Source organism: Anneissia japonica, unplaced genomic scaffold (genome assembly GCF_011630105.1).
Source record: "Anneissia japonica isolate Jap-2015-1 unplaced genomic scaffold, ASM1163010v1 scaffold287731_len276475_cov178, whole genome shotgun sequence".
NCBI lineage: Eukaryota > Metazoa > Echinodermata > Crinoidea > Comatulida > Comatulidae > Anneissia > Anneissia japonica.
In genome coordinates, this window is record NW_022726568.1 from 31,219 (window position 1) to 49,949 (window position 18,731).

Sequence of the window (18,731 nt, forward strand, 5' to 3'; positions counted from 1 at the left end):
TTTAAGTTAAATAAAATCTAATAAAATAAAATAAAATACTTATTGAGTATTTTTATCTATTTTAAACAATCATTCTATTATTATGGTGACTATTAACAGTCGGTATTAGGCTAAAAATATTGGTAATTCTAGGCCTAAGTCATTACTACTCATAGCCCACTGTGCGAAGCACGCACCATCACGACCACGTTTTATAAACAAAAACAGAATTGGAGAAATATCGTGATGACGTATGCCTTTCTTCAATTAATTTATATAGCATAAATTAATTTCACAAGCTTATACTGTATTCTAAAATTATAGCGGCATCAATATATTTCTCTCTATAACGGTACAAGCCACCGGGAACCAGACGTTGAACAGCAAGTTTCACCAGCCCATGTGTGTTTTGTTGCCACATCGAAAAGGAAGCACTCCCGAAAAGTAGTTTGTTATTGTTTTGAGCGAAGCGGTTTCGAAGAGAAACAGCGTGTTTCAAAATTGAAAAATTATGAAAATAATTATTTAGACAACCCAAACCATTGCTTGAATGTCGTAGAAAATGTAGTAGGAATCCTAGTACAGCACTGTAGTGAGTATAATTACAAATACTAGGCCTTTAAACCGGTCCTACCCTAGGCTAATCTAGACAGACGGCGGCTGATTTTTGCTGCGGCTCGCGATCTGAACTTTTTGGGAGTAGGTTAATGACCGGTGTATAGGCCGCACCCCAAACTTCGGAGGGAAAATCGCGTATAAAATTTGCGGCTTATACACCGGAATATACGGTAAGCATAAAGAAATGAATTATATTACTTCTGCTAAGCATGACCCTATTCAGTGGCGGATCGAGGGGTTTGAAACAGGGAAGGACGTTCACAGATGGAGGTTCTACACCACATCAGCTCCACCATTGTGGGGCTAAGGCAAGTAAATTTATGATTATGGCACGTCTTGATGGCCAGAAATGGCACTCTCAGACTTAAAATTGAATATGATTATGATTTTTTTTTCTCCTTTTTCTTATATAATTTTGAAAAATTAAGGGGGGGGGGAGGGTGCAGTCTTACTTGGGTCCCCTTGGAACTACCACTGCTATTGTTCTTCCTATGCAAATATCCTACCTCCTGGTGCTGAGGGGGTTGAAGATTTGCTACCCAGTTGTCTACCAATCAAGTCGTCCAGTGGGTTCACACCGGCTTGCACACCCGGTTTATTCATGCTCTTCAGCCGTCTTTGTTGTTCTTGGAATTGTCGTTCCTTTTTGTCTTTTTCCATCTTCTTCTTCATCTCGTCTGTCATCTCAACAGGCTGTTGCTGTGGCATAGACCTAAAACATTACAAAACAATGCTATAGACATTTTGTTTTTGTAAAAGCATAGCTAAATACCAGGATTCCTTGGTGGGTGTTTTCCTGCGAAAGTCAGAAATCCAGCGGATCGTGCTTTGGTGGGACCCAGCATTCTAGCATTTTGGTTTTTGATGCACAGGGACAGGCTATCTGGTTATATTAATTTTCCTTTTTTCATTTTTTTTTACTTTCTTATGGAGGGGTGCTATGAGCGTTTTTTCTTAAACAGATATTAGTGATCTATAAATTTTCATTATTATCATCATACAGTTCTCCTTCCAATTTGAGAACCATGTAATTCGTGGCTAGTACCAACTTATCATCTATCTCTTAACACGGTAACTCACTCCATAATTCTGGGACTCCTCTAAATCAAGATCGAGTGTTAAGTGACAAAATTACCTCTAATAAACAACACTTTTGGAAATTAAATAAACCATAAAAGCTGTTAACAACACATGCGATGCAAAGTTAAAATGACAACAGTGAGTATTCACAAAATAAACAGAGATGACAGAACACAGAATTTTATAAGATTTCCTGAAACATCAAATGAGAAAAATCATAGCTGATGCAATTTGGCTGCTTTAGTACTGCTTTTATTATTACAGATACAGATAATTTTTTATTGTCCAATAATTTGGAAATTACATTGCTCACTTGCTATATAATTAATTAATTAATTATCTTCTTGAATACTTTAAATTAAACTCTCTTATCCCAGCTGGGTAAAATTAGAGGTGGTTATCTGACATTTTACCCTACCATACAACAACTCCTGAACCAAAATATGACTAAATATTAAAGGTAAACAGATTTAAGTCGTACTAAACTAAGATTCACTAACCTAGATTTATTCTTTTTTTCATGAACACTTGCACAAAATTAAATCCATTTTTATTTTCTTACTGTGTGGTACATACCCTGGGAATTGTCCCCGTTGCATCATGTAGCCCTGCATGGACATGTTGTAGGCCTGTGGTTGACCAGCAGCTCGCATTGCTTGAAAATCCTACAATTAAGCAATAATCAATACTCTCTCATTTTCACAATAATAGATCTTAGTACCTTGTTCAGCAAATCTGCTGCCAGCTAATAAAAATGATATTGAATAAAAATAAATTTTTTTTAGGGGGAAACCAGCACACACGCAGCCACAAAAAAAATGGAAATTTCATAATAATATAAAAGTTTTTCCTTTATTATGCCCACCGTTGCTTTGAAATCTCCAAAAATAAGATATGTATACAGTATTTCTTTATAATTGTATAAATTTAAAGCATTTAACCATCCCCTTACTACACTGTTCACATTCACCAATGAAATTTTATTTTTATTTTCTTTTCTGTCTGGATTTTTTTGGCAAAAATAGTAGCTAAATAAGAAAACAAAATGTTATTTTCTTCTTTTTTCCGCTCTCCTCTGACGATCTTTAAAAAGATAAGTTTCTATCCAAGGTCTTAAAAAAATCTTGCCTTACTTTGAAATATCAGAAAAAGATTTAATCTAACTGTTATTGTGAATAGTAAAATATTACTTCTCACTTTATTTTGAAATATCAGGAAAGTATAAAAGCTGGTCTCACTTTGCAATTTTGCTTATACAACATGTTACGCTATGAGACGCTGAGTCTAAAATCGTCTGGTGCGCGGGAGTTGAGGCAAGGTTTGAGAAGTGTTATGTATATATGATACGAAACAGGATCATATAAAAGCGTATATTGTTTAGTTTTGAACATGTTAAAAAAATTGTAGTCATAAGTGTCACTGTGTGGCTTAACGTATCATAAGCAAAATTTCAACATGTGAGACCGGCTTTAGATTTATGTAATCTTTTAACTAATATTGTAAATAGTATTAAAAGATTACTTCTTACTTTGAAAAACCAAAGAAGTACATAGCACTGTTTTATATAAGCACATAAATTGTTAATGTTTTTTTTTTATCAACAAGTTGCATTGTACAGGAAATATCAACCGTCCTGTTTTCATTTAAATTTTTGTATGTACTCATTTGTCTTTTTTTTTTTAAGTAGACAGAAATTGAGTACAAGCTAAATATGACAGGCTACCAGCAAAAACATCAGATTCATCAATAAGACCCATTTCTATTTTAATGACTAACTGTAAAAAGTTAATACATCTCAAGAACTATATAATAAAAAATGATTGCATCTTGTTGTTGAATCAGTCGAAAAGTTGAATCAGATGGATTTTTCTATTATAAACATGTTAATTTTTATATATTTTTACTTATGATAGCTTAATTAATTATTTTCTCTTTTTTTAGTATACAGCAATGTGTCCTTTATTTCTCTTGATTAATTTATAATTTCAAATATTTTTCTGTTCTTTAATGTGTTAATTTTTATATTTAATGTTTTCCTTAAAGCAAGGCTCTGGAGGAAAAACTTTTTTTGATATGTTGTATTACTGATTTTTTTAAGACAAAAAAAACCCCCATATTTGACGAAAACTTGGAAGCAGTTAATGAGATTCAGATTTTTGAATATTTAAAAACTAGGGAAAAGGAAGTGCAACCACACTTTCTTCAACCTTTTTCTCCCAGTTTTTAAATATACAAAAATCTGTATCTCATTAACAGCTTCCAAATTTTCATCAAATATGCTTTTCGAAAAATCAGTTCTACACCATATCAAAAAACATTTTTCCTCATGCCTGGCTTTAATCATTATTTTATAAACACTTTCTAATTTTATATTTTTTCTGTTTTAATTTAATTAATTAATCAAATTAAAGATATAGTTTTAGTTTTGTATTCTTTTGTCATTAATTGTATGTACTGAGGGTCCCAATTGATCAGATCTGGACCACCCTCACAAAAAACTGTTGAAACAAATAAAATAAATTTAAAAAAATGTGTAGAAAGTACAGTAATTTCAGTAATGCAACAAATATCAAGGCAAAAAATAGAATGAAGGCAAATTAGTGGTAGCCCTAGCACAGGTGGACAAACATACGGGCCACATGAAGATTGATAGCGAATTTGTTGCGGCCCGCGAAAATAAATAAAAAACCCTAAGTTCGCGACCCGTCAACAATCTTTGGCTCTTTGGCTAAAAAATCCCTTTGTTGGCAAGACACGAAGGTGTCATCTGTAAAATCATCTGTAAAAAGTAATATTAAAAGTGGTATAAAAAAGCAGTGAATGAAACACTAGAAAAATCAAAGTGTGGGTGTAGTCCTCAGTGTCAAAAATCACTCCCTCCAACCCCTTTTTATGCCAGCCCCTGTTCCAGATTATACAATCATGGTGATAAGCTGTCTGACTGGAATTGCACATTTTCTGGCCACTAGGGTCAAATGGAAAAACAGTGATGAGGAGGTCCAAGAGATACGCTCTGGTAAGGTCTGGGAGATAAGCAAACTGGCGACTAGAGTAACTGGAAAATATTGAGCACGGTCATTTAAAACAGTTCCAAGACACTTTCAGAGCATATATCAAAAAAAATTGTTTTGGTTGAACTAGCAGTGGCGTACTGGGTGCTCAGTCTGACTTAAGGGAACTCAAAAACGCACTCCTTCCCTTATTTGCCACTGTATCCACACAGCTACAGTGTCAGTACACATTTTGCATATAATTTGGAGGTTTTGCATTCTTACGAAAATGACAAATACAATTAAGTATCGCCTTCATTTTTGTTACCTGGGCAAATTCTGTTTGGCACTCGATAATGAATTCATCGAGCAGGGGTGGGTAAATATCGGTTGGAGGGCCAATGTGAATTTTTAATTTAACACTTAAGCTACGTACACATCAAGCCCGGGCCGGGCTTGATGTGTACGTAGTTGCTACGTTTTTGAGTTGCTACGTTTTTTGAACGATGCGTTCACATCACGCACGGAACACGGTTGTTTGGGTTAAGTATGTATGCGTTCGGGTTAAGTATATATGCGTTCGATTGGTTCGAACCAACCAATCTTGTTGCTGATTGGTCCAAGAAAAAAAAAAATGTACGATTTCAGGATACAAATAGCTCTCAGATCCATAGGTCCAGATCCGGAGTTCCGGATTGAAAATTGTACAAATTTGATGTGAACTGTCCTATTCTTTACCACTAAACCCATTTTTCATGATTTTTTCTCCAGACCGGAATCCGGGCTTGATGTGAACGTAGCTTAAGCGCTGCACCCAAAGTTTGATGTTTACATTGTTTTTAATTCATTTTCGCAGGCCGCAAAAAATTACTGTTGGGTCGCATGCGGGCTGCTGGCTGCACTTTGCCCACCTGTGCACTACAGGATCTTGCTTAGGTGTAAGCCATGAACTTTTTACAAGAGCGACCAGTATTAACAATTAACTTATTTCCATTCTTTTTTGCATTATAGAGTGTAGTTACCTGCGGGTTCATTTGTCTATGATACATTGCTTGATGGTACATTTGCTGTGACATCATTCCTTGTTGCATGATGGGATACTGCTGACGAGGCATACCTCCCACAACACCTTGCTGCATATACTGTTGTCCCATGGGTATTTGCTGTTGGCCTGGTAACATATTCATTCTCCCTGAAGAAAAAAAAATCTAAACTTCAGTCAGATATGAGGCTACATGTTCTTAAATATGTTTTTGTAGTATAATTTTATCAATCTTTCAACATCTTTTATGATACACTACAGAGGGTTCGTACGTTTTTAAAAAAGAAGTTTTCCAGGACAATTCCAGGACATTCCAGGTCAAATTTTTTCAAATATCAAGGACACATTATATCGCTTTACAGGAAAATATCGGCAATTTTACGATTGATTATAAAACATGTATGCTGTACTAATTTTAAACGCATGTTAGTTAAGTTGTATCTAACGCTAATTCGGCAGCGACTGATCTGTCTCTTTTTCTCACGCTCTTGGGAAATTCTGTTTTTGTGAGACGTGTAAAAATTTGTTGGGCAAAGGAGTTCCCACAAGCATGGGAAAGTACCCCTACAGTAAGGCAGGGCTGCATTGGAGTAGAATACTCTCCTCCTTTAAGAGAAATGTTCACGGATGCATAGTGGGTACAATTAGTAGGTGGCCTGTTGTAGCTGCTGCTGTGCAAACAAACCTGGGCCTGATCTAGCACCACATCCAGATCTTAGCACCACATACAATATTTCTTCATGTTACACTAGAAAATTACATTTCAAAAGCCCATAATACTTAATATTAACCCATCCTAACTGAAGTGATCTGATTGTGCGCAGTGGCAAAGTATGCTTAGCCTACCAGACAGACTGTCCTGAGACGACATTCATTTGTCTTGGTGATCAAAATAAACGATTCCATTTGCTAGTCATATCCATAACACAATATATAATATACAGTAGTTACCTGTTTAGTCATAAAATTATTACATTGGGAAGTATTTGTGGTTCATTATTGTAGGATTGTGGATTGTGCAGAACTAATAGTGATCAACAAACCCTCAGGCCTTGGCTGGCCTGGCATTGCACAAGGTATGATTTCAAGCTTAAAATCACAGATTAAAATCAACTTTTTTTTTTAATGTACAGCATTAAAATATTACATAAAAGTCAGCTATATATATAGTACACACTAACTTTTGATTTTTAAAAAAATAAATGATATTCTCAAATAAATTACTTAACAAATGAAGTCTAATCATGATTTACAGAAATTTATGTTTTGGTTTAATATCTCATAGAGATGATGTCACTACCCTGAAGTAACCAAGCGCAAATGGTGAATTCATCATCTATTACAATATACTTACCAGGACTTGGTGCTTGAGGATTTCTATAAGTATAAATAACAAGGGGAAAAAATAAATATTATTGTTATTATTCAGTTAATTAATCAGGTAATACACTGTTAAAAAGAAAAGTCAATGGTTAGCATATCACTAGGATATATTGGTTCAAGTGGGCCTTTATCTTTTTTTTCAGTTTAATTTATTCATTCACCAAAAGCCAACAAGGATATTATCATCAAAATGCATAGTCACACCAAATGGATACCCTTTAATTTATAAATTGACAAAACATGTTGTCAGCTTTAACACTATCATTTATTATTAATACTTTTAATTATACACATGTCTAGGCCTATACATTCTATATATTATAACTATTAGTGTAGGATTATTAATTTTATTGCTCCTAGCCTAGGCCTATGATGAATCAAATTGATCGAAAACATGCAATAGTGGCATTACTGCGTTTATGGCCCGAAGTAGTGCAATGCATACAGAGCCTGGAAATTCAAACAGTCTGAAAACTATTTCCTAATCATTGTAGAAACATGGATGAGGCCTAGGGCCTACTACTTGGGTGTCTGAAGGCCTAGGCCTATCCCTTCACTAGCTGTTTATCGTGCGCGTAAGCCTAGCGTAGGCGTTGTAAGGCCAATGGAGAAGGGGTGGTGCCGCGTCAAAAAAGCCTAGCCTAAAAAAAGTTTGGAAATATGACAAGAGAATAGTAAGCACCATCATCCCAAATACCAGTATATTAATAATAAGTTCTGAACAATAACTTAAATTTATTATTACATAATTATGACTAAAATACACATTTTAACATTAATTTTATAATTGTTACCTGTACGCCATATCGGCTTCAAAAGTTTGCTGCCCTCTAATGGTTGAACTTAAATCTTGCTCGTCGGATCGTCTCTCGTGTCCGTATCAAAACAAACCGCTGCAGGCCTACCGTTCTCACAGCCTAGGTCTAGAACAATACCAAAATAAAGCAAAAAAAAAAAAAACGCAACTACTACTGTATTGTATTTGGCCTACATACCATTAAGCTTAGTCATGGGTATAGTGTACAGTATTTTTAACTCATAAATACATAAATAGGTAAGTATAAAGGCATACATTATTATAGGGAGGCCTGGACCTAGTCCTAGGGCCTACGGCTACGCTCTCTGGTCGTCCTTATTCATGATCATACCTTTGACTTGTGTAGCTCAGTCGGCTAGACCTAAACTGGTGGTAGAAACTGTGTAAGTGCTGAACCGTACAGATATCTCTTGGCCCTCGGTTATTGCCATCGCCAGGGGTGAATCCAGAATTTTTCAAAAGGGGAGAAAAACCTTTTCAGAATAGATAAGTGAATACTAATAGCACTAATTTCAATATATGCACTGAAATTTTAAAATTTAGTGGAAAACAGGGGAGCATGTTCCCCCGCCCATACTATGTACCCTTCACAGGATCCATGCCTGATCGCTGCTCTCGACCTGGAGTTTAAGCTGGAGGGCTGAAATGCAAGTTTTAAAAGCATACCGTTTTTCGGATGAGATGTTCAAGCCATTTGTCCCTTGTGCAAAATGGTCCATATATATGTGCACATTAAAGAACGAAATACACTCTTTGGAAAAGAGTAGAGGATTGCCTCCTTATGTACTGCCCAATTCACCACCAGAAGGACCCCAATGACCTAAGTTTCAGGACTTTGTATCCTTGGTGTGTATCACACCGAAGAAATCCATATCCAATTTCATAAATAATCTTAAAAAAATTAAAAGCAATTGTTCTGTGATCTAATTCAAAATGTTTATATTTGATTCTTTTTCACAGGACTTTTTTCTACATGCCTTCTTTAATAAGTTTGGTCCAGTATGATGGAATTTTTGAGTGATGGTTTTCATATAAGCATTGCCTGTGCATGTCTGATTCCAGTTATCTTTCTACTATATACAAAAAAGGTCTGGAAACACTCAGCATCCCGCAAGAAACACATAGACAATGGAAATTACTCAAAATGTATCTCTCCAAACTGTGTTCGCTGCCAGAATTATGGACAACTGACTAATCAGTTAAAGGACAAGTTTGATAGGCTTTCACAAAGTATTGAAGGGGATTTATCTAGGATACAAGAAGCTATCGATGAAGATGATGAAGCAAAGGAAAAACGAATGAAACAGGATCCTAAACAGCAACCGAATACACTTTTCTTACCTGGATTGCACCCAATTCAACCCCTTTTCACAGACAATACAATTTTAGCGCAAGATGCTCTGACAATTAGCAATAATAACCAGGATATTCTCCTGGAATTTTTCGAGATTTTTGATAATTTGTTTAGTGGTGATGTCACAGGTTGGCTAAGTAATTCTGTACCTAGTGGGGATTGGTTTGTTTTCCATTTATACAACCAAGGTGTCAAAGTGCAAGAAAACTGTGACAGATGTCCGTTAACCACAGTGATTTTAGAGAAGAATTTGAAGAGATTCATGAGGGGGAATGCATTTGGAAATGCAGCATTTTCAGTGCTGCAGCCTGGAACCCACATAACTGAGCACTTTGGTCCATGCAATGTACGAGTTAGGTGTCATCTAGGTAAGATTGATTCTTCTGAATTAGTGATGCCCAAGCAATTTTTTTCTGATATACAAAATTGGTCCTCTGTCATCTCTCTATATTCTTGTAATGCAAGTTCTCTTAAAAGTGGAAAAGAACAAGATGTCGAATGTGCATAAGCCTGATTTTGCGGTATGTGGTTATAGGAAACAGATTATGCTACAAATGCTCTGTGGAAGCATTTGTTATTTTTTATTTTCAGACCAACTATAGAGATAAGCTATAAAATATAGGTTCCCAAGCCCATAGGCAGGACTTTTAAAAGGGAAGGGTTCTAATTTTTCACACAAGGGCACATTTGAGTCATTACCCAACTCTGCCCCACATGTTTGGGTTAAACATATATAACACCTCAGATGTCCAGAAATGCAATAAAAATTACCGCTGGACAGAATTCTCATTTACAAATGGTTGTGTGTGTTTTTTTAACAGGTCTTCTTACTCCTCCAAATTGTTGGCTGAAAGTAAATGGCATTCATCAATATTGGACACAGGGAGAATGCTTCTTATTTGACGACTCGTTCCTTCATGAAGCAAAGCATAGTGGATCTAAATCAGATGAACCCAGAGCAGTGTTTATTGTTGACCTGTGGCATCCCGATATTTCAAACGCAGAAATGGCGTGCTTGAACAAATTATTTTCTTTGGTATAAAATAATAAATGCAGCAACCAAATTATTAGGTACAGTACAGTATTTATGTTATGTTGCATTTACTAACTGTTACAAACACATCCAGTAAATTGTATTCGCTTTCCATATATGTTTTAGAATACATATTGAGGACCAGCAAAGCAGTTGCAACAAATTTAAACACAAACTACAACAAATTATTTTTTTCAAAATTGCATGTAGACAACAGTTGTTTGGTTAGTGAGACGTCTACTACATACAAACTCATCAGGGGCGGATCCGGAGATGTTCAAAAGCGGTTGTAAAAGAATATGATAATAAAGTACCTTTTTTAAGTTTATCTTTTTACAATTTTTGTAGTTTAAGAGTATTTAAGTGTTTTGTTTTTTGTTCCTTAAAGTCGCAACTCCCTATACTTGAGCCGGCGTTGCCACCTTAGCAGTGCACGGTAGTAGAGCCGAGGCTTATCCAAGGTGGAAGCTACCGGAGCCCAGCATACTGTCGCCGGAGCACCTGCGTGTACGCGGTAGTGGTGGTGACGCTGTCTCAACAACAGGAGTGCGCATTTTTCAAGCTGCTGCTTGGTTTTTTTCCATTCTTGGTCTGCCTGTTTTTGAAGGCTTAATTTATCAAATATTTATTTATTTATTTATTTTCTATTTGTTTATTTATTTACTTTATTCATTTATTTATATTTATTTAACTTATAATAAATAAAATAAAAAAAATATTCTGATTAATATAGGCTCATTAATATAAGATATAATATAATTTAATTTTTATAATTCATGGTCCTACCTTTTTTCGATGCCTTGAGACGATTTTATTGTGGAAGGCGCACTACAAATATCTTACCATTACCATTAATAATAGTAACAAAGGATAAATAAATCATAACAGGGGTTTAAGATGATTCGTCACACTTTTATAGTATGAATTCTTAATTTCTTCATTCTAGTGTGCTAAATCTATTGAACGTTTAATCTATCAATTACTTCAAGGTTGCATGGTACACCAAACCATACTTTTCTACACTACCGATCTACCAAGCATGCTTGATGGGGTTTCCATGGAAACTATGAACTTTTTTTAGAATGCGAGGCTGCTAAACTCATTACGGCAGCCTTCAGTAGCCACTTTTTCCTACTAACTGGAACAAACCTTATGTATTCTACATTATCTAGACTTTCGTATCTAGTTATGCAGTACCGTAGTACTGTACTTTATTATAAACGTGTGTAACTTTAAAACATTTCTTATACTAAATCAACGTTGACGACCTACATACCCTAGTTAATTATAATTATATAGCGTTACTCATAATTCGGTTATCCTCATTTATGAAGAGGAAGTTTTATATAGCACTTAAATCTATATTTCTTTGCATTAACAACATTAATAAAGGTCGACTGTATTATCTGCAATATTAATATTATTGCATTTATTCTTTTCTAAACTTTACATACCTAAAAAAACAGTACACAGTAATGGTGACAATGAGATTTATATACATAGATGTTATTCAAGCGGCAAGTCTTTAATGATCTTAAACCACCGATAAACCAGGGGTGTTCTTGGGGGTTACAATTGTGTACAGGATTAATATATGGTCCAATTAAACACCACTTGCCGCCACTCACAAGCAAAATTTTAAAAATAATATTTATACACTTGTTTCAGTACTTGTTAAACTTTTAAGCAAGAGTAAACTTTCATTCTTCATAGCAAAAAAAAATAACCCTAGTGTATTATACTTTTTTTAATTTTGCTTGTAAGTGGTTGTGAGCGGTTCCAAGAGTTTAGTGATCCTTAATAAATTTTTATTTTTTCTGTACATACCGATCATCATCATCATCATCCTATAATGTGCATAAACCTCAAATGAGTATATTCGCACAGTGTTGGTGGTCAATTATGTTCACTTGAGAAAATTAACGGATGTGAATATCAGATACCCTGTCCTTGAATGTGTTGATCATGGATGAATAAATATTTTGTTCCATTTATGTTTGGAGCAATATATTGTACTCTAGACCTGTTTCTTCATTGTTCACTTGTTGTCCATATGTTTTATATTCATAAGGACCCACAAGAAAGTGAGGATCAAGATCATGGATTATGCTTACAGATATTTGGAAACATTAATTAATTATCAAATGCTACCTAATAATATATACTGTATATTAAAAAAAAGGAAAATAGCAAAAATTTTAAAATATTATGAAATTTAGAGGGCGCTGTTGTAATTTCGTCTGATAATAAATAATGAGAATAAGCAGAATCCATATTTCGCGGGAAGAAAAAAATCTAGGAAAATCGGACAAGACAGACCAGAAAAGATGATGTAGAGGTCAAAGAGTTTAAGTTGTTCAGAAATACACTGGTATACCATTAAGTTCAACTTTTTCAGTTATGCGCTAGATTTTTTTTAGTAAGGTCTAGATATACGGGAAACCAGTAAACCATAGGGTAGCAGCACCTCTGGTTAAAGCTATCTTGCTAATTTTACAGGGGAATCTCATGTGAACGAAAGGTTAACGTGATGAGACAGGAAGTGATCACTGGATTTTTTCCAGGGCAACTCCGACAGTTCTAATGTTATCAACAGCTTTCCAATACAGATGTCTTCTAACACTACTACAGCAATCAACATGTAGGGCTAGTATGTTTGCTAATTTATGTATTTATTTTATATTAAATGTCTGATATTATTAAACACTACCAGAATAATTATAACTACCTAGGGGGCCTAGCGCCTAGGCTACAAATACCAAACAAGGAGTAGGGCATAGAATTAAGGGTGAGGTGCAAGTAAATCTACCATATCATCTGCAAACCCCTATTTTATTCTTGAACAAGGCCCTAGATATGTCTATTTCAGTGTATACACAGAACTCTCCCCCTTCACACAATAGTCAGTAAATAGTACATCTCTCACTCTGCCTCTCTTCAAATTATAACAAGAACATATACTACAAGAGACAAATCCAGTGCACTTGAAGTGTATTTATTACTGTACCATTATTTAGTGTATAAAAATCGGAGTACACATTTGTGGCAAAGCAAGCCAAACCAGTCGCTCCTTACAAATTTTTAGTTATCAAATTAAACAGTAAAATGAGAGCTATAGGCTTAAAATGGTAAAAGAATCATTTAAATCTGACATGTTTGTTATGAAGTTGAAGATACAGCTGTTTAAAGAACAATATTTGACAAATCATCCTTCAAATTCACGATTTCAGACAGAAACCATTACTAAATTGTTAAAAATTGTTGTTTTAACATTGAAAATGGATTAGTAACATAGCATGATGTATAGATAAAGGTTAGTTTGGTGCAATAAAATAGATTTTAAAAAGTTGACAATCCAGCATGTTTTGGCTATTATCTCTGAAACACGATTTGCGACGAGTGACTGGTTTGGCTTGTCTTTGCCACATTTCATAAATTCAATCATTTCTGTGCTCAAGTTAATAGTTTGTATGTTAAATGTAGAAAGAGAAAGTTAATTTTAAAATTAGTTTTTATCATTTCCATAATCTGATGCAGAACCCCAGCGTAACCCAGGGGCGGATCCAGAGATGTACGAAAGGAGGGGACGAAAGTGGACCGATCGAGACAACACCACTGTATGGGGTCCGCCAAACTTTTGTTTACTGGGCACCCGAAAATAGCCTCTGAGGCATTTTTGGGCGATCAATTATTTCTTTTTCCTTCCTTCAGTTTTCCCCCTTTTTTTTAACTTTCTGAAAGGGGGAAACCCAGGCCAGCCCGCTGCCCCCCCCCCTCTAAATCCCCCTGTAACCTGCCATATTACAGTAATATGAGGTGACCTTTCATTTTATTCATTATTAAACTAATCTAAGTGTCAAATAAATAATAATTGTTTTTAACTGATATTTATGAATACATTTTTTTTTAAATTTTACACTCAAAGATAATTCAAGAGCCATAAAAAATTTCAATATTATAAACTTTATATACAGAATTATCAAATAATTTGCATTTGCATATTTAGCTTTCAATCAATATGACATATAGGTGTTTTTTAAAAATCAATCTCAGTGGTCTGATTCAACAGGCCCACTGCCCCAGCCAACAAAATTATTTAAAAAATTGAAGAAAAAAAGAAAATTACTGTATAGTGTGAGATGGGCGAAATCCATGGTGGGGCTGGGATGGTATTGACCCCTATCTGTAAAAGTCCTTCCCTGGGCTCTATTAAAATTTCTGGATCCGCCACTGAACCTTTCTACTCAAAAAATAAATATGAAGTTGTTTATAGTAAATAACTATTAACAATTACATAATAAATTGATACATTTTCTGTTAGTCTTGTGACCGACAGTTTTGTTGCTACTTAAACCGTTAAAAATTTTAAAATTGAAATATGGTTAGCCTTGACGACTTGTCTATAAAAGGCCTGAAATAGTATTTTATTGATTACACATAATATAATAATTCTGTATCTGCAATAATGTTTGTTTATTTGGCCTGTTTTTGTCAATCATTTCTGTGAGGTGAAGTTCAGTTGATTGACCTTCAGCAGTTGTTTAACCTTTACCATAACATTTTCTTCTCCTTCAGGACATTCACTCTCCGTAAGTCAGAAACATGTGAGGAGATTGGCATCAAGTTCTTCAAGTAATCTAACCAGGCACTTGGTAAACTCCAAGAATCTTATTGAGAAACACACAGTAGTATCAACCAATCACCTGTCCCCATCGATAAAGCTTCGTCTCATTACACCGGAATGTCCGTTATGGTACAGTGGGACTGATGATTGCCCCTTCAATGAGCCTTATTGGGCATTTTATTGGCCTGGGGGTCAAGCTTTGACCAGGTACAGTAGGAATTAGATATATGGGGCTTGCAATGCCAAACCACCATCAGTATTATAAAAACATGAAAATTGACTTTTTAAAATTAATCTTCTCTATGTTAAAGCTTTAAAATGATGGGTCATACTGGAATCAACTTACTATTGCTAAGGTTTATGAGTAAAAGTATCACAGCTTGTCTGTACTAAAGTATACAATACTGACACATTCGTTTGCTAATTACTCAGTTTAAAAATTAGCATTAGTATCAGTTTAACAATTAGCATTAGTATGCTGGTTTTGGTAAGGTAAGCCTTATACAGTTTTATTGAAATTAGACAAACTGGTAAAAAAAAGGTGAATGCCAACATTGGCTGCAACGCTAATATTAGGTAATACTGTAATTGAACAAAATGCTCCTACTGCTGATTATCAATTATTGAAAAGCATTTGGCACAACAGCATTGATGTTCAGTATTTAGGGATTCAAAACAATTCTCATAAGCAGTGGCGGACCTACCAGCGAGGAGTCGGGGGGGGGGAATTTCTCGTCTTTGGACAAGAATGAACCATGGACAATAGGTCAATGAATGAACCCCCTTTTGTCCGACACCACGATGATGATAAACCATCCTAAACCATAAAATCAATCCCTATGAACCCCACTGATTATATTTGGGACCCTGACCGAGGCTCTAGATGACCCATTAGTTCAGAATCCCAGTTTTTTTGAACCCCCTATAAAAAATTACTGGCGTCACCTTTACTCATAAGTAACATCAAAATTCATTGCTTTTTTATTTGGACAGGTTCATCCTAGATCATCCTGACATGTTCCGTGGAAAGTCTCTCCTGGATGTTGGCTGTGGGTGCGGTGCATCAGCTATTGCTGGAGCCATGGTTGGAGCAAGGACGGTGTTGGCCAATGACATTGACCCAGGTAATTATGATAATGATGAACTTGATAAAGGTCTGTTCTCTCCTGTCAAGCTCACTATATCATAGCTTTTATTCTCAACCCCCCCCAATCGGACGAGCATGGTTGTCGAACACTGGTCATCCGACGCCATGACACGGTTGTCGGACAAAAAAAAATACTACTTTGCCTATCTTAATAACGTTAATTTGATTGCCAATCCTTTAAAAAATTTTTCCAAAAGCACAATTTGATTTACACTAAGCCATACAAACTCTCTGTGAACTCTATCCTGGGGATTTATATTCCGGGACCCTGACTGAGGCTGGAGTGGCCTCTTGGAGGATGAAGATTTATGGGTCAATTTAAATGGGTTTTAGGACTAATGATAAATTTCCGCAACGCATCAATGATTTTAGGGCACATAGAAAAAATTATTAGATTATCACTTTTTTTTTTAATTAATGAGGGAGGGTGGTGTTTTTTTTTTTAAATCGGAACATTAGATTATTTTGGGAGGGACTGTTTATATTTGGTCTGTAATAGTAAATATTGTATAAAAACTGGTTTAATTTTATGAATTTGAAGTCACAAAACTGCATTATTTTATGCTGTTGAAATAATTGATGCAGCAAAAATTTTTTTTTTTAAATTTCCGCATCAATATTTCCCGATTTTTTGACGTGGGCGGGAGTGATAATCTAATAAATTTTCTATTTGCCCTTAATATATGCAAAATTTCTGGAGCAACTGCAAAAGTTCCAGTTCCGTAGAACTTAACTTTGCAAGTTGAAATAATTTAGGTGTAAGACTAAAATGACTAAACCCCACAGGTTTTCCAAGGGGTACTGTATGAGAGCCCTCATGACCCCTCTATAGTTAAGGGAACACCCAACTCTCAAACCATACTAAAGGTGATCTTCTCATTCCTAAGCCTAATCTAGAAATCTTTAAAACTTCATCCAGCTATAATGCTCCTTACATCTACAACTCTCTTCCACCGATTGTCCGTTCTAATTTCTCTTTCTCTTCTTTCAAATCCAACCTTCTTTCTATCTTCCATCCAACCTTGTGTAATTTTCCCTGTGGCCATCTCTTTTTGTTGCAATATTTTTAATCGTGATTTTGTTCTGTTTTAAAATTGTAAATTATTTATCTTTATTTAATCTTTTATAATTTTTCTATTTTTTGTTAGTTCAATTAATTATCTTCACATTAATTCTTTTGATTTATTTTTTATTTCAATTATTTTTCTCTCCAATATGTTAATTTTTTTTATTTTAATGTTTTCCTTAAATCCTTATTTTATATAATTTATATACTGTAGCCCTATATCTGTTTTTTTTCCCTGATTTTTAGTTCCTATGCATGTAATGCAATAGGAACTATTGTAATCACTTTCACATTTCTTTTGTTTTTTATTGTGTGTAGTATGTGTGTGCGTATGTGTGTAGACATTTATGCAAATGCGCATGCGTCAAAGAAAAGTTTTCCGACATTTTGTTTTACATCGCGATGCGAAGTTCAATGTGGATTTTCTGCAGAGTTCAGTCAGGGCTCACGCTAACCGATCGGCAAGTCGGCATGCATGAAATTATTTTGGTTTTACGGCAAAAAAAATCAACTGCTGTGGCATAGGTATTTTGAAGAAGGCCTAAAATAAAACAAAAAGGTTTTAATACTTGCTGAAATGCATCGTTTTTTCATTTAGATCTCCATTTTTCACTAACTCCATGCGACGTTTTTTTCTGTTGTATGAGTAGTCCATAGAGCTATTAAACAACTAGTGTTAACAAGATGGCGCAGCAATGCAGAGTTATGTATGTGTACCATCCAAGATGGCCGTCGTAGTAAAGTGCCACCTTCAGGCTTAGTATACATATTATTACATATTAATAAGCCCTCTGACTGACTATTATTTCATTAATGATAATGAGTAATGGTAATAACAAATTATTAAACTATTGTAGCCAAAACGAGGCCAAGTGGAGCATCTTATTCAAAAATAAAGTACCCAGGAATGAAAATTAAAATCGTGTACATTACACCCAAACACCGCAACGCTCGAGTTTCAAACATACGGGTAGCTAGCTGTACTGAACCCTCTGAGTAAATTGAGGGCGCAATTGCAAACGATGGTGTTTAGCGAAATTTGATTTGCTCATAGAGGTATAATAGCTCTATGGATTTGCTAAATCTATGGCAGCCATCTTGGATGGTACCCACACAGTTCTGCGTATTTCGAACATCGAATACATTGCGGTAAGCGCTCTAGTATTATTATTATCTCTATGGAGTAGTCATATTATGAAGGTACCATATCCCCCGACAGTTGGCTATACAGCAATGTACCCTTTGAATACAAATTGAAGACAAGTGAAGATATAAAGGCAGCCGACTGTCGGGTACATAACGATTATCTAACTTTCCACAAAAACATTAGGCCTAAGGCTAAGCTAGGCCTAGTTCAGTACAGTAGTTACTGCGATGTGAGGGTGGTAGATCGTTCAGTCAGTGATATCGTGTTATCGTCTAATACATTTTAATAATGTGTGTACAATTTAAGAATGCACCGCGTGGGTTGCTTTTTTTGTTATGCGGTAGTAGTATACGTAGCAGAGCAATCTAAGCCTAGCCTAGGGCCTAGATGGTATACGTTCTTGATCATTGTAATGAAAACTTCGGGTGACAGACGATTGGGCCCAACTGGT

The 18,731-nt window shown here is 35.2% G+C and overlaps 3 protein-coding genes across 7 annotated transcripts in view; 2 read left to right on the plus strand and 1 right to left on the minus strand.

Annotated features, from left to right (window-relative positions):
• The window catches only part of LOC117113299 (synergin gamma-like), a 36,390-nt gene extending 28,378 nt beyond the window's left edge, over nt 1-8,012 (minus strand). For all 3 annotated transcript variants that reach the window (XM_033256606.1, XM_033256607.1, XM_033256605.1), the window contains exons 1-5: nt 7,887-8,012; nt 7,064-7,086; nt 5,690-5,859; nt 2,254-2,342; nt 1,104-1,309 (exon numbers count right to left, since the gene is read on the minus strand). In XM_033256606.1, the coding sequence (XP_033112497.1) occupies nt 1,104-1,309; nt 2,254-2,342; nt 5,690-5,859; nt 7,064-7,086; nt 7,887-7,897 (499 nt within the window). In that variant the 5' untranslated portion in view covers nt 7,898-8,012. The remainder of the gene's footprint in view (nt 1-1,103; nt 1,310-2,253; nt 2,343-5,689; nt 5,860-7,063; nt 7,087-7,886) is intronic.
• Nucleotides 8,013-8,015: 3 nt separating this feature from the next.
• On the plus strand, nt 8,016-12,311 carry LOC117113300 (aspartate beta-hydroxylase domain-containing protein 2-like). Of its 2 annotated transcripts, XM_033256608.1 has the most exons (4): nt 8,016-8,146; nt 8,870-9,631; nt 10,085-10,334; nt 11,286-12,311. In XM_033256608.1, exons 2-3 carry the CDS (start codon nt 8,911-8,913, stop codon nt 10,303-10,305), a joined length of 942 nt encoding a protein of 313 aa, XP_033112499.1. In that variant the 5' UTR covers nt 8,016-8,146; nt 8,870-8,910; the 3' UTR covers nt 10,306-10,334; nt 11,286-12,311. The 2 variants fall into 2 exon arrangements, with proteins under 2 accessions (XP_033112499.1, XP_033112500.1); XM_033256609.1 differs by lacking the exon at nt 11,286-12,311 and having other exon boundaries at nt 10,085-10,676.
• Nucleotides 12,312-12,440: 129 nt separating this feature from the next.
• Nucleotides 12,441-18,731, plus strand: part of LOC117113301 (electron transfer flavoprotein beta subunit lysine methyltransferase-like) — a 15,351-nt gene continuing 9,060 nt past the window's right edge. The window contains exons 1-2 of one of the 2 annotated variants that reach the window (XM_033256611.1): nt 12,441-12,667; nt 12,796-12,946. In XM_033256611.1, coding sequence (XP_033112502.1) covers nt 12,880-12,946 — 67 coding nt within the window. In that variant the 5' untranslated portion in view covers nt 12,441-12,667; nt 12,796-12,879. Of the gene's footprint in view, nt 12,947-18,731 lie in introns of both variants that reach the window. The other variant, XM_033256610.1, reaches the window with a different exon arrangement.

Bases quoted from the DNA above. Each gene is read 5' to 3' on its own strand.
- LOC117113300 (XM_033256608.1), top strand. From the start codon at position 8,911: ATGATGGAATTTTTGAGTGATGGTTTTCATATAAGCATTGCCTGTGCA. The intron at 9,632-10,084 runs GTAAGATTGATT...TTTTTTTAACAG, and splicing joins ACGAGTTAGGTGTCATCTAG to GTCTTCTTACTCCTCCAAAT.